This window comes from Anticarsia gemmatalis, chromosome 7 (assembly GCF_050436995.1).
Source record: "Anticarsia gemmatalis isolate Benzon Research Colony breed Stoneville strain chromosome 7, ilAntGemm2 primary, whole genome shotgun sequence".
Taxonomy (NCBI): Eukaryota; Metazoa; Arthropoda; class Insecta; order Lepidoptera; family Erebidae; genus Anticarsia; species Anticarsia gemmatalis.
In genome coordinates, this window is record NC_134751.1 from 10,687,069 (window position 1) to 10,712,614 (window position 25,546).

The window sequence follows — 25,546 nt, forward strand, 5'->3', positions numbered from 1 at the left end:
AAGTTCACCCCTAACATAAACTCTGTAACATAGGCGTCGCAAATTGGAGCTTGTGCTGCTACACAAGAGTTCTTGACACAATCTGTGGAGCTTCTTAATTAAAGTGGAAATTAAGAGCGCGAAATTTTTATTCATATAACGCGGTGCTTTACATTTTAACCATTTATGCACTTTGAAATGTTTTTTATTGGTAAAAAAGACAGAAGTGGTCATAATTTTATACCAGTTAGTGTAATGTGGTTGTTAGAGTAGTAGCCTTCTAAACATTTAAAAAGATACCCGAGGCCAGTTTCAACAATTAAACAAGGATCAGAAATCACCCTAGGCATTTAAAAATATGGTATTCAGATTTTGTGAAACTGGTAGGGACTAAATGCATAGATATTTATAAAATCAAAATTTATTAGATATTTCCTAAAACTATAAAACAATTAGCTTAAATATATAACGTATCACAAAACATAAAGATTTTTTATTAATATGACAACAAGAAGGAAACAATGAGCTAACTCATAACTACGCTCCGTCAATAGCCATTTCGTATAGAGCGGAACTGAAAAGCTGCGAGCGTTATGCCGCTAATTCGCAACGTAGACTCCATTTCCGTTGATTAAACTTTTCACATTTACAGCCTCAGAGATTTTCAAGGTTACACAGCGTTTTCATCGTGTAAAGCTTAAATGTTTTCACTACTTGTAAATTTAGAAGTCGCAACGCGTTCACAAAACTGAATTCAAATTATATGGTTCGTGTGTTTTATTTCTAAAAATCAGGTTAAAATTTATAGCTTAAATCTAGCGTAGAGTCGGTATTTTAGATGCCACGAAATATAAAACAAACTTGGCAACATTGTGGCTTAATTTTATAGTAGTTTATGTAAGCCAAAATGTTTCGTAGCCTAGTTGTAGCTCACGTCGGCGCGCGGTGGCTACGAGCTGTAGCGAGCTACGTGACCGGGTTACTTGTGATAGATGGTACTTCACACACTTACGTGTATAAAATACTTTAGTTATTTAATATTCATCTCAAAACCAATACTGTTATCGCAATATAAATTAGCATAAATTTTCTTGGATCTGCCAAATGGCATTGACCTGTCAAAGTCGTAAATTCATGGGTATTGTGGGCCATTCATTTTAAGGGCACAGAATTACATGGATGTTTTAGAGTTTTAATAAGCAAACGTATTGTAATAGGTCGGTATTTATACAGATCGATACGGTCGAGGCTGCGGCTTTCTCCGATTTTTGGAATGTTCCACTGGGCTATATGTATATTGATTGTACGAATGTAGGCCACTACATTTTTATTAGGTCGTAAATTTTCATTACATACAGAAAACAATACTTTGACTTATATTGATCTATTACAACATTTAGTCGAGACTTTATAGGGTGCCGGGAATAAATTTAAGTAAGAATAAATCTGTTATGTTGAACTTTTGAACCCAAAATGATTATCCAACATTTGTTTTATAGACAACTAGCGGAATGTCTTCGCCCAGTTTACACCGCGCTTACCTCAACATATTACATAATACTAAAACTAACTCTGAAAATAGTACTAACTATTAGTAAAAATCGTTTAAAAAACCTTTCAATGATTTCTTCATCTTACGGTAAAAAATACGGTTGTTCTTTTCCTTTACTAACAGTCCACTAAACATAAAATGTTGGTCATTATCTGCTGTATATTGAACAAGGTGCTTAAAAGCAAAGCGAAGCATAGGGTTTTCTCTTCTCTTCGTTTACCGTAACGAGAGATATTCTTTTCCGTGAGCACTCACGAAGTTGGGAACATTTAATATTAGTTTTGTGGGTGTCCAATGTTCAAACGTGTAGAACTGTAGGTTTAAATTATCGGTTACAATATTTTATTTATGTTTTGCAATTGTTAATATTATGTGTATTTCCCCAGCCACCGAGCTAGACTTGCTGGGCGCACTGTCGCTGCACAACACGTCGCGCGCCGGCGTCACCGTCACGCCGGGCATGCAGCCGCAGCGCACCGCATACACGTTACAAGGTAACTTCATCTTTCTTATTACCCTACGACACTATTAGGGTGAGGCGCCCATAGCCAGTTGCGCTCACCAGTCGTTAAACGATGGGTTAAGCAAACCTTGGCGCCGTCATTCTATAGATGGGTGACCGCATAGTGGTATTTGAACTAGGCGTCTCCGTGCTTCGGAGGGCACGTAAAAAGTAGGTCCCGGTTGTTGTCAATTAAGATAACAGTCGTAAAGCCACGTCAAAGGCCTCCGGGCGGCTTGAACAACTTTGACACTAGGTTGACCACTAACCATACGATAAGAAGAAGAAGACACTATTAGAGCCATTAAACACTGTCGACTGGCGAACAAGTTAATTAACTAAGTTACTAGACAATTCACTTCGGTTTAAAGCTACTGCGGGATAGTCTACAGTGCGTGATAACTCTTTTAGCAAAGGACTTATTTTGCTTTTTATTGTATAATGTATTCCCCAATTTTGCTGATGTTATGCTCCGCATTGTTGGCAACCATCTTAACATAAGGGTGTTAAACGCTGATGTTAATGCAAATAATACTAAAAACATGCTAGTAGTGGCTGTCAAAATACTACACGTAGATTTATTGCTGCATTCTACAGTTGTGGTGTTTTCAAACGTGAATATTTCACACATTTATTTGTGTTTCGTTCGTATCTTGACTTGGTAGAGACACTCGTGTCAGCGACTGCAGCTATCTACATGTTCAGTAGTAGCTACTTCGTTGTGTCCGGCCTCAATGTCTCTCAAGCTTTAACTGCGTTTAATTATTCATCATAGATGTTGTAAATTACTGGAATTAAATGTAAAACGATGTTTCGTTTCTTATGTACGATAGTACTTTTCTTGACGTGGGTCGGCTTCTAAAATGGCTAAGACTTATTTGGGGAGTTCCTAGCTACTAGCTACAAGTAATAAAACTTTCATATTTTGGTTAAAAACTGAATAATTAGTAAAACTTATAAAAATTCAACAGTTTTATGAAGAAGTCTAGATCAATCAAAATGTCCAACTCACTCAGAACAATTAAAAACTCTGTCTACTAATCTACTAAATAATCTACATTTGTAACTAGTTTTATAGTCAAGAATATGGCTTCCTCTCTTTTTTTACGTATAAATTTTATGGACGGATTAAAATTAGGTTAATTTATACAGAATTTTTCAAGCAAAATTTAGCCTTTTCTTTGAATTATGACTCCGACTTTTGGCAGCCATAATAGCTACTTATATTTATAGTGCATGCATAATTCACGTGTAAAAGGACGTCATCAAGTGCAGATTATTTAACTGTTGGTATTAAGGCTTTAGTAATGGTCGCCATGTTCCCATTAAGCGTAGAACAAGACAAATAAAGGAGGGTCGGAAGGTAAACAATAGTAACATACTTTCATTACAAACGAGTTATTAAGCTGTTTCATACATTTGTGCTGTAAATACATTTAGTCTTTATGTGTGAAAATATCCATTGTTATAAGTCAGTAATACTCGATTCGGTGATCTTATAATGGCCGCTCAGGCTACAGATTATATAAATAGTTAATATTTCCCAAAATACTCTCATTTGGTACCAAATAAACTTGTAAATACAATTAAACGTAGTTCTTATAAGACTAGCAGTATCGAACTGTACGTTAATGGACTATAAACATTGGCAGTCGTGTGAATGCAATACATTCAGGTGCAATTCCATTCCATTGCACTTAGACGAGTCGTCCATTAGCGAAGCCCGTGGCGCGCCTCTTTACATTTTAATGTTCTACGTAATAAGTCTTACGTATCACTCGCGATATCGTATCGCAAAGTTTTAATTTGATTACTAGTTCGTGACGAATCTTATCGGGACTCGAACCTCAGTTTGACAGTAAATTGCTCTACGTAATGGAAAATGCAGTTTTCTTGAACTTTTGAACTGTAGAAGCGATGTAGAATAATGTTTCAAATGTGTACGATTGATCCCACTTCCGCAAAGCTGTGTTATTGTTAGGGGAACAGTCTATTGTACTTCCCCTGTCATTTTTTAGATGAGAGTTTCGAGATTGATCGGATGTTTGACTGGCAAAAATCTTTGCTTGAAAACATGTTTCTCTAACAAAATATGAGTTAGGGGAATAATGTTTATGAAACCCCATGCTCATATTATTTGAAGTTTGGTTATGGAATGTTACGTAATAAAAGTTTGAAATTTGTTACTGAGGGTTCTTTATGGGGTTGTATTCATTAAAACATACTTGATTCAAAATCATATTAAGTCCGATAAGAATGCCAAGGAAAGTTTCAAATTAGAAATTTCTGTAAACATAAAGGAAAAGAACCCTTCGCCTTTTATTTCTAATGGTCCCAAAGCGAATCACAGCGTTTGAAGTTGACGATGTAAATTGATTGTAATCCGTAGAGCGTGGCGTAGTGGCGTAGTGGCGTAGAGGCGTATTGTCGTAGAGCCGTCCCCGCTCGAGCGAGTCCATTATCGGCGACGGGCCAGTAATCCAGCCGGCAAATATTCCACCATCCCTCACCGCGGATAGTGATTAACTTGCCTCTAAATCGCCTTGAATTCTGTCACAACTCTATAGGGCTGTCATTTAATATACGCTGATAAGAATTCATCTATCTATGGAGACGTTTGTTAATTAATAGAATTTATAAAGTAATGTAAGCATTTTCTTTTATTTTTTCAACTAAACGATGCATACAAATAGTGTTTACTTAGCTATATAAATAAATTATATCCCCGTATTGCTGTAACGGTAATAAAACACTCCCTTTATAGATCAGTTTCCTATATGAATATAATGTTACAAATACGATTTTCTAATTTATGTGTCACAATGCATTCTCTAGCAGCCCTACGATTTTGGGGACCGTTTTCGCATTTCACTTACGGGTAACCTAATCCTCACCATTAAGCAAGTTGCGTGCAATGGTGTAATTGTCGAAGGGTGTTCACCCTAATTTGTGGGGATCACCGACGGGGCCATATTGTCTCGACGATCTGGTTCAAGTGTCAAACGCCAAAAGCGCTGGGATTAGGGACGCTCGACATTGTTGCGAAATACGAACCATTCATGAAAACACTTTGGCTCATTGACTAAATGTTACATTAGGATAAAAAAGTAATCCGCAGTATAAACAACATCGCGAGAGATGACATTAGTTTTTTTAGTTAATAGCCTTTACGAAAATAGAAATTTGTGTGAACACAAAGGCTCAATCAGAGGCAGTGTTCTGGGGCGGACAGTCGGCGTAATGGTAGGATTAGCGACGAGCATGTCTAACGGCTCGGAGCATCGTCGGTGTCAAGGACAGTGACAGCGCTAATGAATAACCCGGATTGTTGTGGAAGCGACACATGACATAATGCATGCATCGTTGTTGATAGCTGCGGGGAATAGCATGCTCAGACTATATTCATCGTTTACATTATTAATCTGATGACTTCTAACTATTTTAACGTTGTTTATCGCGCTTATAACTAACGGTTTGTATATTCCTGGAAAGAAAAACAGATTTGTATTTATAAAAAACATTAAAGTCTTGTGTTGATGTTTAATAGTTAGTACCTACTTATAAAAAAAAAATAAGAAAATATTACGGCAGATCTGCACGCCTTCCAATCCTTAGTGATATAACCGAACAATTTTCTATTGTTTATAATATAATTTAAATACACGTCACTGATGTGCAGTGATCTTCATTTGCCCAATGAACCGATCGTGCGGCGCGACAGAAACGTAATCACGCGAAAATTTCACTTTGCGTGCCCACTCTCATAATACGGCCCGCCATTTGAACTTACATTCGTTATTTTTAATTCATACATTGACCATGAGCTTTCTGTGAAGTTTCATGGTAAGAGTGTAAAGTTTAAAAGGGTGCATGTGAAATGGATTTGTCAAAGATCGATAATCTATCAATTTGTCACAAAATTCAGTAAGTTTAGGTGTTTTCCGATTCGTTAAGTAAATTTGTGAATACATATTGTAAATGTTGTAATCGTGAAATCCTTATGCTACTAATTTTATTTTTCTATTTCGAGTACGAGTTACTGTTGATGAACTAACGAGGCTGGTATTCAATTCTATAATAAAAGGTCCCTAAAATTAGTTAACTAAACCACATTTCGTGAACTAGAAGGTTAGGCGTCCCCGTAGCACATACATATTCTAGCAACAAATCTAGGCTAAGAAAGCAAAGTATTTTTCGGTTCGTTTGAAATCATCACCGTTGACAAGGGATGGCTATAGGTTAACCTACTTCTTAACACATTCTCTATGAAATAACGACCCTTCAATTTAATGGACAGGTTTGGCTACCAAAACAAGTTTATTTCTGTAGTCGATCGTTAGCCATCAAATTAGATGTTGATCAAACTTTAACGATGCCTACATTATGAAAATGAAGTTACTAAAATGAAAGTTAATAATAACTTGTACGTCGCATTCAAAATTTATCGATGACCGTACATTGAGTACCTACATTCTATTCCTTCTTCTTCATAAATACCATGACCAGCAAGATGTACAATTACAGTAAGAAAAATGTACAGTTAACTTATATTTCTGGATATAAATAATTAGGCCAAAGGAACATCAACATTATTCACGGATCCAGGAATTCAGATTAGTCCTCCTCCATCCCTGATTACATCAGGTGTATTGACTCTTATTCGTAAGAACATACACACTCGTTGCGTAGAGCAAATGAGGCGCCCTTCACCGAGTTTACGCATACGCCTCCTACGAGTATCTAGTAGTTAGACTAGTTAGTACGCGTGAGTAAGTTACGTTGCTTGTTGTACATTGAATTTGTTTGATTACTACGATTTTTATATAGTAAAGAATTATATCTTCAGAAAAATATATTTTGTATACGCTTTACAGTGTAGTTTATACTGCAGTATCGTTAAATTACCTAGAATTGGTCACTTGTTTTGTAGTTAAAAGAATACAATTGTGTTGTCCAGGTCATTAGGTACAATAGGTACCCTGCATTAAACGATTTTTAAGATTTTCTCTGTGGATTTGTGGCATACCAAACTAAATTTGGAATAGTGCCCACAAAACTAACAATCAGTCTACTGCATACAAACAGAAATACGAAAGAAAAACACTTTTATTTAATTGTTACTTAAATGAACCGACCAACACGAATTGTATTAATTGTAGTTAAGAAAACATTATCATTTCAATCTCCAAAGTTGAATAACATAACATACATATAAATATATATAGGCATAAATAAAGTACCTTCAAAATGAAAGCGCAGATGTGAAATGTAAAAGTGTTTTAAATACAATTGAACAGGGAGACTTGATACAGGTGTTACTTTAAAATTAATATATGTTTAAGGTCAATTATACTATTTTAAATTAGACAATTTTATTGATATTGGCAATGAATACCCGATAACTGATCTATAGCTTTTTGTTGATGTGATTTACTTATTTATGTTATCAAGTTAACCCAACTTTTTGTAAGTCACCCCGCTATCGTTTCTTTCTAAAAAAATACTTTTGTAACCTTAACTGCGTTTTATTAACGTGATTTAAAGTGCTTTCTTTTAATTTTATTAATTGACCACTTGGAATGCCTAACGAGTCATTAACTATATTTGAGTCAAAAAGTTTTAATAATCTAAAGTACTCAATGTAGATATAACCGTGATGTTAAATCATACGGTTTGCGTGTACAGGTCAAGATATAATTACAGCACGGCGCGGGCGCCCACACTGCGTGAATACTCTGAAGTTTTAAGAAATACTCATTAGGTAACATTCCTATGTGGAGTGAAAATTGTAAAGTGTTAAAGTTATTTTCAGTTTGTTTTTCGTAGACCATAATTACTTTTGTATTTTTTAGGAAAGTTAATTGAAAAATATCGTACGTATTTATAATTAATTCGTATATCGTTATACGAGTATCTACTTTCTCTGGGGGTTGAATATGTCGTATATTTTAATAAATATATTTTTTAGAAAGTTCTTTGTCGTTATAGTTAATTGTCCACGCTGTTATAATGGACGTTAATGTAAAAATAAGTAATTAATTTAACTTATGATAGTAACGACCCGCTTCAACACCTTTATTTTTATTAATTAATAGAAACATGAAAATAATGTTGTCATCATTTTGGAAATCGTTGAAAAACGTTTGTTTTTATACATATATTAGTCTTTTTTTTTCATACGCCGCGAAGACGAATTGAGGAATGTTATTGAACATATAATAATATGTAGATATATTGAAGTGACGAGATTTTTGGTTTAACAAAAGCGGGCTGACATAATCCCAAAGTGTTGGGGGTGATTAGCTTATTTAGTAATGATAAACAACCCTCTGCCGTAGTATAGAGTTACTAATAACTTACAGTTTGTTTGACCCGCATGAAACGCTGCTCTATAATCCATGGGAAGTGTTGGTAGTGTTAAGAAACTTGACATGTTCAAATCAATATTAAGAAACTCTACTTTACCTTTTTGCTTACACCAACGATGGCTTCAAAAATGTACAGTAATAGCAAAATTGCTAATAGTAATCGTACGATTTTAATAAAATGTGATCAAGTACAACATTAAGGACAATGTTATCATAAATTTGATTAAAATTTGAAAGTGTGCCATGATATTTATTCTATGCGTATATAGACAGGGGCACGTGTGAGGAAGTGCGAAACGATTGGCAATAAAATATATCCACTGCACCACCGCTGTGTCGCGGGGGACGACACAATGAGTGTTTACACAAAGAGCTGTAAATATTTGTGCGGCCGGAATGATATCTGCCGACCGTCGCGTGATTTATAATTAAACCACAACAGTCCTGTGACAGGTTTATTGCGTTACATGCCTATTAGTTTTAGGTAATTTAAAATATTTGTAACTGATCACGTTATTATTTAATTTTATTGCCGTTGGCGTTGCTGTATGTTTATAAAATGTATATCATTACACTGTATATTACCAGCTAGGCATTATACCAACGGTATGAATGTGACTTTTTTTATCCAGAGACAGTACCTGACTCTCTATCTTCTACGTTTTAAATGATATTAAATATATATCAACTAAGTTCACTCATTCGCGTATAATAATATATTTTATCCTCGAACATACCTACGATGATGTTTCTTTCCAATTGTAACAAAAATACAAATTATTTATTTGTAAACGGAAAACGTAGAGACCTATTTATCTTTCTCGCAATATGTAGTAAATGGAATGAAATACGAGCAGTCTCGTAAGTAATATAGCTTTATTACTTTACTGCCGTGCGCCAGTGTAGAGGTATGAGTGTGTATCGACTTAGGTAACGTGTTCTCTATGGTACGAATTCTGATCCTTACTTAGGTATTTAAAAGTAAAGCGTAAACTAAGACACCAAAGTCAATGAAAATGCGACTTACTTTTTAAATTGTTCGGTGAAAAATGCTACGGATTTTTATGTTTTAACATCATAAGCATAATAGTGCTCATGAGAAACCGCGAAGGAAGATATTTTTCAATAATTTTCATAAACCAACAAGGATATCACAAGTTTTTGCATAATACAGCATCGCCCCTTATGTTATTTCAGCAACCGGCGAATGAAATATGAAGCAGTTTTATAAGATTCACTTACCCCTCGCTAAGTCAACCTAGGGTTGTAAGCACCAATATAATCAGAGCTTTGAGAATTCGAACGTTGCCTTACATGGTAAACAAATCTAAGGCTCTAACCAAACTGGTTGATTTTTCAACTGTCTATTGACTGGAGCAGCGTGAGCTAATTGATATTAAATAATAATTTAGGCAAGGGGAGATGGGACAAAGCCCGGAGAGGTTATACATTATTCATTATTTTCATAGAAAACGAACCTGCACGAAACAGATGTTTTCCATCTTTGTTTTTATAGGACCGGAGGTATCTTACGCAAGTGTATTTAGTATATTATTATTATAAAATTGAATATTTAGAATAAGACCGACGATATTTAGGATAGATTTAAAGAAGTTACATAAGAAAAAAATAGGGTTTATTTGATAACAGAAAGAAGTAAATCGATCTTGAACATCCCCATTTCATCAAATCAAGAAACTTCTTTTTTTCGAAAGACACTTCGTTTCATTTTAATTTATCCCCAACCACTTTGAGTGAGTATCGGCTGCTTTGAAAATGTTTTATATCATAGAGGATTTTGGCGTGGAATATTATAGTATTAAGACAGATTTATTAAAGCGAAATCAATTCAATGAACACTGAAACACATTAAGCATTCAATCCACTTAGATTTGCGAATTCATAAGCACAATTTCTCAAAGGCTTACGTAATCTCAGCTTGTTCAGTGAATTCAGAGAATTGTCTCCCTCTGTAATTGTTTTCATTCAATCTTGTACAATAACACGAGTGTATTAGCGGGGATAACGTAGGTGTGTCTCAGGGATAACGTGTGGGCGGTGCGGGCGCGCCGAGTCATCGAACTCGCCAGCTAGTCGGAAAGTTTCGCTTTTATCGTCTCTTCTTCTCAAGATATGGAGATTGAAAACTTGTTCACCGCATTGAATATTCCGTCATGCCCTGAATATACTTTAAATATGATAACCATGAAAGGCACCGAATTCTAAATTGTTTTATTAGATGCGATTGGTATAAAACAGTTCTTTATGATCGCATGATGCTGCAAAGCACTGATATTGAAGGGGATTGATTTATAAGGATGATGAAACTCATGTTTTACGAATATGCGACACGCTTGCTTGTTAAAACTCCCTCTACACAACCCACCCCCGGCTGTTTGACATCTTCGTGACAAGTCGGTCACGTGACCGGCCGGCACGTCGCGACCCTCACGCATTGTGCTCCGCGACAGCCATTTGTTAACAAAGGAGAACAAGAAAAAACTACGTTTTGTACTTATCTGTCTTGCCGTTGCTGTATAACTGTTATTAGTGTAATGAAAAAATATAGACTTGATCATAATGGAATCGTATAAAGTTATTGCATTAGTAGACCAAAGACGTTTTGAATGACAGATTTATTAGTTTGAAGTCTCGGTTGATACGCCTGTAAAATATATATTTGTTGGGTGAGTCGCGTGCCTCCGGTGCGGGCTTCCCTTCCGCACGATTTACCCTCACCGCAGGGGGCTATCACGTCATTCATTCGAGATATTATTTCGTCATCTTATTCGACCCTCTGTGATTTAAATCTCACTGTGTTGCGCACTTTATTTTCCGCTCGTGATGTCTGCAGTTTATTGCTGACACATAACATCAAATAAAACTAAGCAAAGCATAAATAAATGTAATCAATTGATTTTATCTACCCCATTCTGTATGGGGGAATTTTTCTGAAAACTGGTTTCTTATTTTGCAAAATAAAAATGGATGGAATAAAGCAATGAAAATATTAAACGTTAATCTTGGTAAACGTATTACCGATTGCAGCATTTTATTTAAATTTAAAATAGACTTCGAGAGAACCAAATTTCTCTCTATAGAATTGAAGTAGATTATATCGTAGAGCTTTGTACTGCAATGCAGCTAATGCATTTGGAAATTCAGTCACTAAACTCAGATAAACTCGTATTTGGCAAGATCTAGAGCATTCCATACGATTGACTTATTGCAGCATTTGGTTATATAATAACAGCTAAATCGAATATTGAGATAACCGATAAGTGATATAAACGTTTTATGTACCCCTTATCTCCCTAATGTATGTGCTTAATGTTTCAATGACGGTTACTATATATGTAGATGAAAATAATAGAATTTCTCACACAATCCGTTCTAATGGCCAAAAACCGTATAGGTCGAAAGTCATTTTCTTACAAAATACGTTACACTTTAAATAATATATAAAGTAAATAAGAATACACTTGGGCGTGATCGAACCTTCAAGGACTATACACTGGAAAAATCAGATCCTATCGATATTATATTTTTATTTGTCTTCTATGATTTTTGTCATGTCTGTGACTGGTCTGTCTTGTTAGCGGAAATAGTGGCATTAGTATAAAAAAAATGCTTTAATTTAATTAGAGGGATGAGTCAACGTACAACCGAGCCATAATTATCAAATCATTTTTTATCCACCCCGTTGTCCACGCTACCCCTTCACGAATCCTCTTCAGGAAATTATACGAGGGGGCGATTGTAACTATATTTAAAACTAATTTCTTCTGTATTGCAGTAATCTATATCTACTTTTAAAAGAATGAATCACCGAAATCGGTTTGTGCATAACTTTTGAACAACTAAACCAAACTGGATAATACTTTTTTAATATGTTTGTGACTGTCGGGACAAGGTTTCTATGGGATCGATGAGATCGAAATTCGGGATAAAATTGTACTATACCCGGACGAAGTCGGGTCGATCCGCCAGTTTTCTATAAATTTTCTTTAAATAGTGTATGGTGAATCACTAAATTGCTTGAAATGCGATTAAGGTGTCAAAATATGAAAAATCGTCGCGCGGCACTATGATGATAAATGTTTTTTTCCGGGTCTGGAGCTATTAATAGTGTCAAACTAGGTGATACTATATAAGTATATACTTATCCCGTATACTTATGCTAAAAGACAGTTATTCATGAAATACGTTTGACTTAATCGGACTCATCGTATAGTATGCGCCAGTTAACATTTCGTGTCTGAATATAGCTACAAACCATTTCGTAGACAGCGAGAAATAACCTAGGCTACTTGAATTAAAAAATCTATTGCGATATTATACCTAATTTGAATATATGATGTGTTTGAAGTGTCTAGAAACGATGTAAACAAAAGTTTTTGACATTCATACAACATGCTTGCATGATATTCTGTTTAATTTCATCGAAAGTTATATGACGAATACAGACTGAAAAAAATAATGGCATTTATATTATTCCGAAATTTCATGTAGAGTACGGGAGAAATAATACAAAATTAGTGGAATTGTATGTGTAGAGAAAATTCGTGGAATGCAATGAAATCAGCCGAAGAAATCAGTAAATTAAGATAATAAAGTTGGAAGGCTGCCAACGCGCTACGATCGTTACCAGTCAAGGACTTCGAGATCACGATACCACATAGGCAGTAGGCACCATACCAGCTGATTGTTGCCTGATTTATTTTACTGCAGTACCGAATATTATACCGTTTTAACTATGCTGACCTCAGGTTATATTTACATTTAAATTTAATTAGGGTCAACCGTTATATAATTGTAGTGTAATAGGACTTATCATATATTTACACGCCTAGAAAATAAAAATTCTAAGTATTTTAATATTTAAAATATGTTAATGTACCATTGCGTAGTCTTACTAAGCCTGTATTTGTATGATGGTTACCGCAGGAGAATCTCGATCGCTGCAAGTAGAAGGCGTCGCATTTGAGCGTGCTGCGGAGCTCCTGCGACGCTCGCCAGAATTCACAGTGCTCGCCGCGCTCAGGCAGGAGCCCGCTAACTCGGGCACCATCTTGTCATTTTCACATGGATACAACAGGTATGAGAGTAGCTCGCACATGTCAACTCGATGTATTTATTTTATTTTAGATAATTTTAAGTTTGCCGCACGATTTTGCTTATGTGTTATTTATATATTACTATTTATGATACGGATGTAATTTTGTCGTTTAAATGAAGTAAAACGTAACTGTTATTAAAATATATTTAATGAACAAGAAGATGAAATGAAAAGGGTCAATATTATCCTGCGTAGCATTATTCGTAGCAACAGCTACGCCGCGTAGCACAATTTTATACCGATAACACTTCTTGACATTTCGATAATTATATTGTTAAAGTTACGATTTCACGACTTAATTATATATTCATCTGGTATCGAGTAGTGGAACGACAAGCCACTGGCGTTCGCGACGTGTGCGAGGAAGCGGGGACGGCGCGCGGCCGGCGCTGATCGGCGCGCCTCCACACCGCACGGTGAGTTCTAGATCTCAACATCGCTGCGCGCGCACGCATCCCGCCCGCCGGCGCCGGCGGCATGCGTGCGCGCGCTTAGGGGAGAATCATGTATCTTGGAATGTCCTGTGCCTCGGAATGTCCTCCTCGATCCATCCGTTGACCTGATTGCGCTCACTGTCACCTCTGCATGGATGTATGTGTGCGCGGACGGGCCGGCTTGCATGCGCTCCCCGCGCCTCGTCCACCGCCGTCCGTCTTGTGTTCTGTGTCTTGACGTGTTGTGTTCTGTATATGTCCGACCGCCCCCTCACAATCCGTCTCTCGATGTTCTCTCACTGGATGTTGATGTTAGTCGTGCGGCCGTCCGCAACGCAGGTTCGCGCTCACACCGAGGGGACACCGCCGAGCTCGTCCGCACTTGCATTCCAAGCGACATGGGAATCCTTACTGTCTCGTATTGTGTCTATCGCCTCGCTCGGCGCTCCTGTCGGCTCCACGCCGCTCGCGGAGTCGTACTTAACGTTCGGTGACGAAACTCCCTTAAAATAAACTGCGAAAGCGGACACGCTGCGGCGTTCGGCGTCACGCGAACGGGCACTGGGCCCCTTCGCGCGGCGCCCGGAGCGACTTATCATCAGACACCATAGCGTCTCTGTCGACACCGAACGCAATTCGTTCCGAGGTACATGGTCCCCCATCCTGGCCGAGCGATATTGAGATGTAGAGCGAGCCGAGGTCCGCTCGCGGCCGGTCCCGTCCCCCGTCGCCCTTCGAATGTATGTGTTGTTTGCTTTGTTTATTGTGTACCTCGGAACAGTTTGCGAGGGCCCGGCGAGCGCGGGGTCGGTGTGCGATGTGTAGTGCATCAGTGTGGCGGTGCGCAGGTACCTGGAGGTGCAGTCGAGCGGGCGGCGCGACGAGGTGCGGCTGCACTACGTGGCGGCTGGCGCCAGCGCAGCGCGCGTCGAAACCTTCCCGTTCCGGCTCGCTGACGGCGCCTGGCACCGCTTGGCGCTCGCAGTGTCAGGCGCGCAGGCCACGCTACTCGTCGACTGCCATCCACTCTACAGGCGACTCATCCCACCGCCTGACAGGAACTTCACGCAACCACAGCTCGCACTATGGGTTGGGCAAAGGAATAGCAAGCATTCTTTATTTAAGGTACAATTTACATAACACAAGAAAGAACAGTGAGACGTATTAATTTGGTTGATTATCATCATATACATAAATGTTATGGTAATTATGATTTCAGGGTACTCTTCAGGAAGTAAGACTGGTAAGCGGGCCGCACGGCTACTTGGCACAATGTCCGGGTCTCGACTCGGAATGTCCCACGTGCGGCCAATTTGCTCTGCTGCAGGCAACTGTTCAGGAGCTCACTACACATATCCATGACCTTTCACTCAAGGTGCATATAGCATTCATAAAGCTTAAATTAAAAAGTACCCTAAACTAACAGTTTTAAATATTGAGTATGTTTAATTATTGCAGTTGGTTGGTACGGAAGCGAGACTAGCACGACTCGAACAGTGTGACTGCCAGAAGTCGTGCTACTCTAACGGCACAGTCCACGCTGACGGTGCCACCTGGCAAAGAGACTGTAATCGCTGCTCCTGTGTGGTAAGAATATTGTTTATATTGTAGACATTGTGCATGCTCTACATATGACACGTGTACCTACTAATATAGGTATTTTAAATTCCAGCACGGTGAGATAACGTGCAGGCCAGTCGAGTGCGATAGAGCTGAGTGTAAGAATCCGGTATTGCATCCGGGAGAATGCTGTCCGACATGTTTAAGTAAGTAAAGACAAAAAAACGATTGTTTGTTTTCCAATATGTTAGAAGTCACCGAATCATGATAAGAAATTTAAGTTAAACTAAGATTTTTTGTAAGTTATAATATTGATATACATTTGTAATTGTTACGATTTTAGGGCAATGTCTCTTGAAGGGGACTTTGTACGAACACGGGGAGCGGTTCGCGCCGAAAGAATGTGCCGAGTGCGTTTGTCACGACGGCAACATGCAATGTACGAGGGTAGACCCGGAGGCGGCGTGTCCGCCGCTACCTTGTGACGTCGCCGACCAGTTCACCGTGCCCGGAGAGTGCTGCAAGTTCTGTCCAGGTCAGTGCCATATGCCATTGCAAACTAAAGTTCACTCGACTCCTGAGGTGGCGTGTCAATTAATGCCGTGCGACAATGCCGGCCACTTTACACCTACGATAATTGCTTGTTATATTAAATTGTGAAATTGTCACGTAAACGTTTTTTCTTATATTCTCAAGTTTGGATAAATACCCATTCGCCGAGTGCTTGCCAAATAAGCTCTTTGCTTTTTGTAGTACAATTGATTACTGTTTTGACTCTTATTTTTGACCTCTCCTGCTCGATCTGCTAACGTTTTTTATTACTATTATGGTGTTTATATATTGTCAGGTGTGGACTACTGCAGTATGGGGCACTCGTGCGACGAAAACGCGACGTGCATGAATCTCAACACGAAATACACGTGCAAGTGCAACCAGGGCTTCCAGGGCGATGGCCTCTCTTGTCAAGGTAACATTTTAATTTAAAGTATAACTAGATAAAGAACAAAGTCTTCCTGTTGAATTTCCAACAGTCTATTAAATATTAAAAAGAACTCAAATTCTAAAAGACAATTTCTATAACAACTTATTTGCTCAAGTGTAACCAACTTACTTTTCAGACGTAGACGAATGCCAAAGGGCGGGTGGATTGGATGGGCACCACTGTCACTCGAACACGCGGTGCGTCAACGTGGTGGGCGGCTATGTGTGCCAGTGTCTGCCGGGATACACGCGGAGAGACAAATTTAACTGTGTAGAAGTAAGTAGTCCAAACTTCATTTTTAAAACTCGAAAATATAATTGTAATCGGTTATTTAAGATCGTGGTGATAAATCTATTTATTTGGTTTAACAAATTCTTATCACGTGCAGGTGGACGAATGCCTGGGCGAGACGCACGGCTGCCACGCGCACGCCGTGTGCACCAACACGCCCGGCTCCTACACGTGCCGGTGTCGAGAGGGATACACCGGCGATGGATATGAATGCACACGTATGTTACCTCTGCTTAGTAGTTATTGCGTTTTCTTACGGATGCTATACATGTCGGGTAGTATTTTGTGTAATATACCCATTGGAATTAGCCATTTCGTCATAAGCTATACGCTTGTAGACAAAACTGTGCTGCGACGTCGCATCGTAAAAGTCTACGAGCATAGACGCACGCATCGCTAAAAATTACGAATGAATGGTCATCACATAGAAGGGTAACGTCATGCAGCATGAAATAGCATCACAGCGATTTCGTTCTCCATGTTTGCGTTGCGAATCATAAACTATTCGCGGTTCTGTGTACAAGCGCTTACTCACAATATTAGGATACATGTTGATGAAAAGTATGTATGCGCAGCGATCTGCACGGGCGGGTGCCTGAACGGAGGCGCGTGCGTGTCGCGCGAGCAGTGCGCGTGCGCGGGCGGGTTCGGCGGCGCACGCTGCGAGCGCGACGTGGACGAGTGCCGCGCGCCGCGCACGCCCGCGTGTCCGCCGCGCGCGCTGTGCGTCAACACGCCCGGCTCCTTCTACTGCGTGTGCGCCGCCGGGTACCGCCGGGACGCGCTGCTCGATGCCTGCCAGGGTAAGCACGATACTGCATCCTTATAGTTCAATCGTAACCGAGCAATTTATCTTCATTTTAAAGTAAGGCTTAAATACCGTGACATCTTCCCTATGTAGCGACAGCGGCTATATGCTATCTAGAGCGCCTCATATTTATCATCATCATTACTACCCAGATGATAAGTTGCCGCTATGACTCCAACAAGTATCAAATTCGATGTATCCCTGTGCGGAAAATATTAATTAAATGCCATATAAAACTCTATTTCCAGATATCGACGAGTGCGCTGAAGGTTTCCACACGTGTCACCACAGCGCGCGCTGCGTTAACGTCGATGGTGGTTTCACGTGTGAATGTGATCCAGACGACCATGAATGTGAATTAAGTGAGTTTCCACTTTATCTATGTTATGCCGAAGCCAAAGAAAGCCATTACGGTCGTCTTACAAGGGTTATTTACTTTAGCATAGGTTTTTGCATAGTTTCAATAGCTAAGAAAATTCGTTTTCTAAAATCTGATTTACATTTGGACGGGTAAGGTTTTAAATTTAAGACCATCTACGTTGTGTTGTAGATAAAATGTAACTGGTCAATCTCGCATCCTATGTTGCATGTTAAATATGTGTCTTTTAGGGCATGTATGTGTAGTATATTGTATTTTTAGTCATTTTTGAAGATATTTGACCGTGTGGCGAAAGTTAACAGCCAATGTATTGTTGACACAAAGTTTCAGCCAAACATAGAAGAGTTAACAAATGTTCATATTTAAGATGGTATCTTGTTTATTTTGTAGGTTGTTCATGGCAAGGAGGTATAATGGCTGATGGAGAGTCGTGGTCGGAGGCGGGAGGGTGCCGCGTGTGCTCGTGCACGCGGGGCGTGGCCACGTGTGCGCGCGCGCCCTGCGCCTGCGATCTGCACGACAACCACACCACTGCGGTACATACACACATAACAGCAGCTTATTTCTTATCACAGCCCGTTTTGTGTTCAAAGTCATCTTGAACTTCTTCTCAACTCTCGAAGTATTCAATAGTTTTCCTATCTTCACTACGACGCACTGGGTATTTCAATGGCGCTTTTGAAGTTTCCAGTTTTTACGGAATAATTTCTATTTAAAATTCTACGTGTGAATAGCAACTAAGAAACGTTTTATGTTCATGTTTCCAGTTACAAAGCACGGTATCGGCGGGCGTGGCCCCCGCATCGTGCTGTCCGCACTGCGAGCCGCGCTATCACTGCCGCCACCAGGAGATGCACCATGTCACCTTCCGCAGTGGCGAGCGCTGGCTCTACCAGTGCCAGATTTGCGAGTGCCTCGTGAGTATACAAAATGTAAAGAGAATCTTAAATGTGGACACAAAATTATACCCTGTACAATACCCGCGGTTTGACCTTGACTATAGATAAGTCTCGGTAACAAACCATCCAGGAAATCTTTTAAATTGTTTCGCAACTGTTAAACCTGATAGACAATTCGTTCCCAATTCCATACCGATATATCTTTTTATATAATTTTATGATTGATGGCGTAAAAAGCCTTACGTTACGAAGTGAATCACCGAGTTATTTGCGTAGTGTAATTATTTAAAGTGCATAATAATTATATTGTGATATTTTCAGCTGGGTGAGGTAGATTGTTGGGAGCCCGAGTGTGGGTCAGACGGGGGCGCCGGGTGCTGCGGCGCGGGGGGTGTGGGGGGCGCGGGGGAGCACGGCGCGCTGGCGCCGCCGCGCCGCCTGGAGCTGGCGGCCTGCGCGCCGCCGCACTGCCTCTGCTCGGTACGTGCCACACACATACACACACGCGCGGGAACACAGAGCTCCTACTACCACTTACTTACCGCCTGCGCTAATCAGCCCTAATTTCCATTAGGCGAAGATAGCTGCAATCGAGATTCAATCCCTCTCTCTTAAAACCTCACGACGCAAAGATTCACTGTTTTGAATTGCCATCTCCATGAAATTGGTGATCAATGAATAAGCTAGAACGATTCATTATATAGCTTGGAGAAAGCGCATCGAGCTCTGTGTAGGTCCTGCGCCGTGTGGGTGCTTGTATTAATATGTTGCTACGAGTGTGGCGTTAACCCGACGCTTGGCGCGACCGCGCGGTCCGTGTGTGAATGCATCGTTTACGCTTGTTGCAGGGCGGGCAGTGTGCTACTTTGGTGAGCAATCTCGCGTGTTGTGTGCATCGGTAACCATCCCCACTCTTCTTATTCATTCATTCATTTGCTATATTAACACGTGTTTATTTGAATGCTTTCGTCCTCGGTTTAAACTTCTAAAACCATCAATTCCTGTCATCGTCTGATGACTTTGACGAGTTTCTTTGTAGATTAAATGAAAGTATCAACTGTTTACGTCTAGTTCCATATATAATCGTTAAGTCGAGGACATTATCATTCTAGATATCATTTTTATGTTGCATGTTTTATCCTTTAATCATTATCATCTCTTATTCTCTCTATGCTTTAATATCGATCGATTACTTCAGCATGCTCAAGTTTTAATTTGCCTTGAAATTTTCCATTCAAAGAATGAAAATCTCGCCTTTCAGTTATTCTATCACATTCCCCCACTAGATTATAGGACCTAGTTATTACTATTAAAGATTTAATTTACTCCATCGTAGTCCGAAGTTTTTGGAAATTGTTGATCCTGAATGATAAGTAACTAAGTTATCTGTATCATATTTGTACAGGTAGTGCTAGTCGTAGATATAATTTTATCAGAGTAATTAAAATCTAAGAAAGGATTTATATGCCGCCCGCACTGCGCCGAACCGAGATTGATAGTGAGTGGTAAAGGTGTACATATAAGTGGGAGTCGGTGGCGGCGCAGTGCGCGTGTGCGTGCGCGTGTGCGTGCGCGTGTGCTATGTGGTGTGACGGTGTGTGTCGCAGGCCGCGGGCGTGGGCGCTGGCGCTGTGCCTGGCGGCGGCGTGGTGGGGGCGCGGGCGCGCGGCGCACCGCAAGCACCGCGGCGCGCGGCGCTAGAGCCGCCCTGAGCCTCGCTCCGCCAGAACATATTTATTCTAGATAGATCTAATGTTACGGCCCCGAGCCGCCCGCCCGAGCGAGACATCGCCGCACCTTCCATTCTAAATTTTAAAATATAAGAACCTTTGCATATTAGCTACTTTTTCGGGCGTGATTTGGCGAGACTGTAGTGTCGCGATGGGCGTAAAGGTGAATCGCTCGCGGCCGGGCGCGACCGGGATTGACGCCGGTCGTTCCGGTCACGACGCTCGGTCTCGCGGGGTGTGAGCTTGTTTTTGTAGTGGAACGATAGTGATATCGCGACTTTGCGCGAAGGCTCGCTGAAACGCGTGTACAGGCAAAAAGTAGCTAGTGTGCCGAGAGCGTACGTCGATCGCTTCAATTATTATCCTAGTACCGGAACTATTTAGCTCTTGTTGTAAATAGGAGCGGCGCTTGGCGTTTGGCGGGCGGGCCCGGCGCCGCGCGAGACTGTATATTGTGTAGCGAGCGGCGCGGCCGGGCCGGGTCGCCGGGGCGCACGTCCGACCAGTATTCATGTAAATGCGCCTAATATTTGCCTAACGAAGTTCGTAGTGGACGACTGTAAAATCATTAGTACGTACGTTTGTATAGAGTATGATTATGTTACGTAGGTGTAATCGTAGTGCGCCCCAGGCCCGAGCGTAATGTGAGTATAGCGTTAGCGGCTCGCTCCGGCCCGCCCGCGCCCGCGCCCTGTTGTACGAAATTTTTCATAATATATTATAGTTTTTGTTTGTCTTTATATAGAGATCGTTTTTTCTTGTATAATTTGAAAGTAACCAAAAATAGGTACCAAATATAGAAAAAGATATGATTGTTTCTTAATTTTCATAAAGCATTTTGATGCTTGCATGTTGTATTGTGTTCAAAAAATTACGATTAAAAAGATATCCTCGAAACGTTTTCTTTAATTTAATTACCCAACCTTATTACAAAATAGCCCGGTAGCTATATTACGAGTATAGGGGAGCATCAAAACAAGGTAGATAAAAATAAGCTAGAGACGACATTTTCACAGACATGTATTGACTTTTAATTTTTTTTGTGAATTATCATGAACGTCAAATTTTTGCAGTAAATTTTATAACGCCGTTACGTGAGCTCACAAGGACCGGACGGACGGCGATCAGTATCGACCGGGACGTAGAAGTGGTTGCCTTTAGATGACGTTACCGACGGGCGGCGGCATGACCGGCTCGATGTAGGAGGCGCGCGGCGGCGGCGGCGCGTGCACGGGCGGCGTGAGGCACGCGATGCCGATGCGCAGCGGCGACGGGGACAACTTGTACGCGCGCGCCTTGGCTCGCTCCACCTCATCGGTCACCAGCATGTACGCCGCCGCGAACAACGTCACCGCCTGAATTAAATATCGTTGCCATATAAAACAACTAAAGATGGCATCACACAGCTAAATATGTATGCTTAGCAAAATTATTTATTACCGCCTGTTTAGATATTTAACGTAATCCGCTACCGCCCCAGCAGTAGCGACATCTGCATGTTTACGCCGTATGCCTGTTCGCACCTGGTTTCTAGTGTATGTATGAATTAAATGTTATGCTTACCATAACGATGACGAGTGCCGACGAGAGTGCGGAGAGAGTGTTGGTGAAATAGCGAAGCTCAACCAGCGCAGGACGGAGACAGCCCATGCTGAACAGCGGCACATCGCAAATGTCCCCACGCTGCACACACACACACATATAAACATACAGTAAACCTAAGCGCCCAGTTTGTAGAATAAAATAACGGTATTCACGGTACAAGCAAAGTACAATGCTACTCCAAACAGTTAAAACATTACGCTACATCTTATAACTTTAGGTCCGCTTTGAGAGAAGGGCAGGGCGCGACGGCGGGAGCTATTAAACTTCAATCGCCCGAGTAGTAGATCAGTTAACCGATTGCCCTCGCACAATATGTCAATTTGTGGAAATGACTTACTTTTCCGTTCCAAGCACGACCACAACAGGCAGGTGGTAGCGAACGACGGTGTCGGTACCAGTCGAAGTAAGACTCTACGCCACAGCACCTCAACTATAGAGAACGAAACATTAACGATCGCGATTATACTCGCGTATAAATAAATAAAATTACTCACACCTATAACTTAGTTTCAGATACGCTCAGACTGTCATTAGCTGTAATTGGCTACAATATAAGCTATTTATACAATCACTTACCAAACCCATAAAAATTAAACTGTAAAATATGAAGATTACACTAAAGCAGCTAACTTACCATGGCGATTGACCATGATGATTGATGGAAATTCTTGAGCTAGAGGGGTTTTCCTATTGGAAATATTCAGTAGCTACCTAGTTTTTTAAGCAATAGCAATTGATATGCCGACATATTATACGACATATCAAGTCCCAGGTTTCTTCTACAGCCTGTCTAAAAATCTTATGATAATATTTCCAACTTTAAAGCTGTTCTACCAGCAATAAGTTCTGCCCTACGCGTCGTTAAAGTGAATGAGACAGTACCTCCATTTGCATAGCGGCGAATGAACTCCGTACTGCGGGGTCAAAAGCGTCAATGGACATAGCGCGTAGCATGCTGGAGTTGAGCGTGGCTGGATCACGTACAGCACGCGACAGGGAACTCATCGATGACATGCCCAGAGACAGGAGTAACATCGCCACGCTTAACAAGCCCATCAGCTGTGTGCCCAACAATCAATATTTTTAAAGCAGGTTTTGATAAAAAAAATCACAATATAAGAACGTTAGTAATACACACAAAACCATTATAACCAATTTTATTCAACGATAAGGTTATCTCACAACGGGTAACGCTGAAAACTGTTGTGTGCCCTAGTTCTAAACTTCTAAGTTCATTCGATTCATTTTCAATACCGTAACCACTGCAAAATAAGCCATGGATTTGCACCTAAATAGCTGTCAGTCAGGCAAAAATAATGGTAATTTTCTATAGTTCCCTTGAGCCTTGTACCGTATGGGGTAGATGGCTATGAATAAATAAACGAAATGTATCGTAGGACACATGTAGTGGACATATCCACTAAAGTAGACCCAACATTTCAAACACATCTTACCGTGGCACTCATAGCCATGGACTTGTTGTGATAAGGCACGAGTGTGGACAGCCAGCAGGTGGGCAGACAGAGCAGCGAGCCAGCCATGAACAGGACGCTCGTGCTGAGCTCCACGCCCAGGTCCGACGTCCAGAAGTAATACGACATGCGGAGCAGGCTCCATGCCACAGTGCCACCGAGGATCGTGCCACCACTCTGATTATTACAGAAATAATTCATACAAATTCTAAATGGTTTTGATTCTGATTTACGAATCAAATGTGAGAACGGATTTTTTTTTAGTTAAGGACAAAAATAATTTTAAGTATCTCGCAAAGATGTTTGCGTTAACACATTGAACTTTACGACAGTGGAGTAGATGACAAAATATCTTGGTTCAAGTTTTTACATTTGCGCAAAAAACCTAGGGGTAATTATACGATAACGAATGTCGAAGTCGGTTTGTTTTGCGTTGAACTTACGAGAAGGAGTCCTGCACAGGAGAACAATACCAAACCACTGCTTCTCATTCTAAAAAGTATTTTTAACAGTTTTTGACAATATTATAAAAATACGATGGTAGAATTTTAATAATATTTTCTGACAACAAAAGTCATTCGAGCGATTTGAAGGCTATTTGAATATCGTCTACCGGAAGTTTTTTTTATTATCATGACTTGTCGACGCTTATAAAAAGTGCTGTAGGTTTTAATATTCGACAAGATTATTGAACAGAGATGTCCATATAAAATAACTGACTCTTCTGTAGATATTTACCCACATCAAATGTGAAGTAGGTAGTTACGCTAATACGCTGTAGTTCTAGTATGCTAATACGCATATACAGTTTGATGTTGCTTCTGTGCTACACAGATCCTTCGGGTTTGAAATCAGAGTTATGCCCCGTCCCTGGATTTTTCCGTTAAGGAAATTCTTCTTCTTTCTACAGAGAGAAAACTCAGATTATATAAGCCATATTTGTTTAGCTCATCTACTCTTCATACTTTTTAAAATAAATATCAATTTGTTTACTATTGATTTAATTTAAATTTACAGCTTTTTACTTGTTATAATTACAGGCAATTATGATCCAGTATAATTTATTTAGTCGCATTATAAATGTAATATGTAATTTCACAGAAATTATTGCCACATTCCAGTTGAAATCGAATTTTAATTTAATAATGTTAAAAAACATAATTATGTCAATATTTGAGTAACACGACAATATTTAATTTCATAGCCTTGCAATTATCATACTTGATCAGAAATTTACTCAGTAAATTAAAACAGGGATATTTTGATTAGACTCTCCGAGTAAATAGTAATTTTAAACCTATAGCCCCTCAGCTTACCACAATTTCCTATGATCACCATATTCAGGATTTATGTTTTCAATCGTTACGTGCTTAACTACCTTGAGTTACATTGATATTAGATCAAGTTTTGTGTTCTGAACAATATCGTAGAAAGAAAACCCAATAGTACAAATAATTTTAACTACCATATACGTACGCAAAAGATAGCAGATTTCTATATTAAAATATTTAACGACACATGGATCCAGAACGAATTAATTTGCTCGGCGTAATGCTTGTAATTGCATCTAATCGAAATAACAATTGTACCATAACAACATCATTATGGGATCATTATACTGGACGTATATAAATGTAAATTCTCGTTGCGATATGCGGTATAACACTTGCTTTCTTCCTGTAGTACAATGGGGCTTCATACAATTTTAAGCGCTTGCATCGTCTTGTTGACGGCAGAATGCGTGCTAGGCGGATCGTGGAATTTTGGTACAGATTCTCAAAATCTTCAAGTAATAGCGCGATACCAAGGTAACATAGGACTATTGGAAAAGATAAGACATGTCCAAATTGTTGTAAGTATCCTCCG

At 39.9% G+C, this 25,546-nt stretch overlaps 2 protein-coding genes across 4 annotated transcripts in view; one reads left to right on the forward strand and one right to left on the reverse strand.

Annotated features, from left to right (window-relative positions):
• The window catches only part of LOC142973982 (protein kinase C-binding protein NELL1-like), a 37,285-nt gene extending 15,791 nt beyond the window's left edge, over positions 1–21,494 (forward strand). The window contains exons 2-18 of one of the 2 annotated variants that reach the window (XM_076116031.1): positions 1,918–2,025; positions 13,349–13,499; positions 14,803–15,079; positions 15,174–15,329; positions 15,413–15,541; positions 15,627–15,720; positions 15,858–16,049; positions 16,362–16,481; positions 16,633–16,772; positions 16,885–17,005; positions 17,363–17,590; positions 17,844–17,957; positions 18,365–18,510; positions 18,742–18,891; positions 19,195–19,353; positions 19,722–19,771; positions 20,481–21,494. In XM_076116031.1, coding sequence (XP_075972146.1) covers positions 1,918–2,025; positions 13,349–13,499; positions 14,803–15,079; positions 15,174–15,329; positions 15,413–15,541; positions 15,627–15,720; positions 15,858–16,049; positions 16,362–16,481; positions 16,633–16,772; positions 16,885–17,005; positions 17,363–17,590; positions 17,844–17,957; positions 18,365–18,510; positions 18,742–18,891; positions 19,195–19,353; positions 19,722–19,771; positions 20,481–20,574 — 2,429 coding nt within the window. In that variant the 3' untranslated portion in view covers positions 20,575–21,494. The remainder of the gene's footprint in view (positions 1–1,917; positions 2,026–13,348; positions 13,500–14,802; positions 15,080–15,173; positions 15,330–15,412; positions 15,542–15,626; positions 15,721–15,857; positions 16,050–16,361; positions 16,482–16,632; positions 16,773–16,884; positions 17,006–17,362; positions 17,591–17,843; positions 17,958–18,364; positions 18,511–18,741; positions 18,892–19,194; positions 19,354–19,721; positions 19,772–20,480) is intronic. The other variant, XM_076116032.1, reaches the window with a different exon arrangement.
• LOC142973983 (uncharacterized) lies at positions 21,490–24,562 on the reverse strand. Of its 2 annotated transcripts, none has more exons than XM_076116034.1 (6): positions 24,419–24,562; positions 23,663–23,857; positions 23,091–23,267; positions 22,546–22,638; positions 22,167–22,286; positions 21,490–21,958 (listed from the first exon to the last, which is right to left on the reverse strand). In XM_076116034.1, the coding sequence occupies exons 1-6, from the start codon at positions 24,422–24,424 to the stop codon at positions 21,761–21,763; spliced, it is 789 nt and encodes a 262-aa protein (XP_075972149.1). In that variant the 5' UTR covers positions 24,425–24,562; the 3' UTR covers positions 21,490–21,760. The 2 variants fall into 2 exon arrangements, with proteins under 2 accessions (XP_075972149.1, XP_075972148.1); XM_076116033.1 differs by lacking the exon at positions 24,419–24,562 and adding an exon at positions 24,124–24,274.
• Positions 24,563–25,546: the final 984 nt, after the last annotated feature.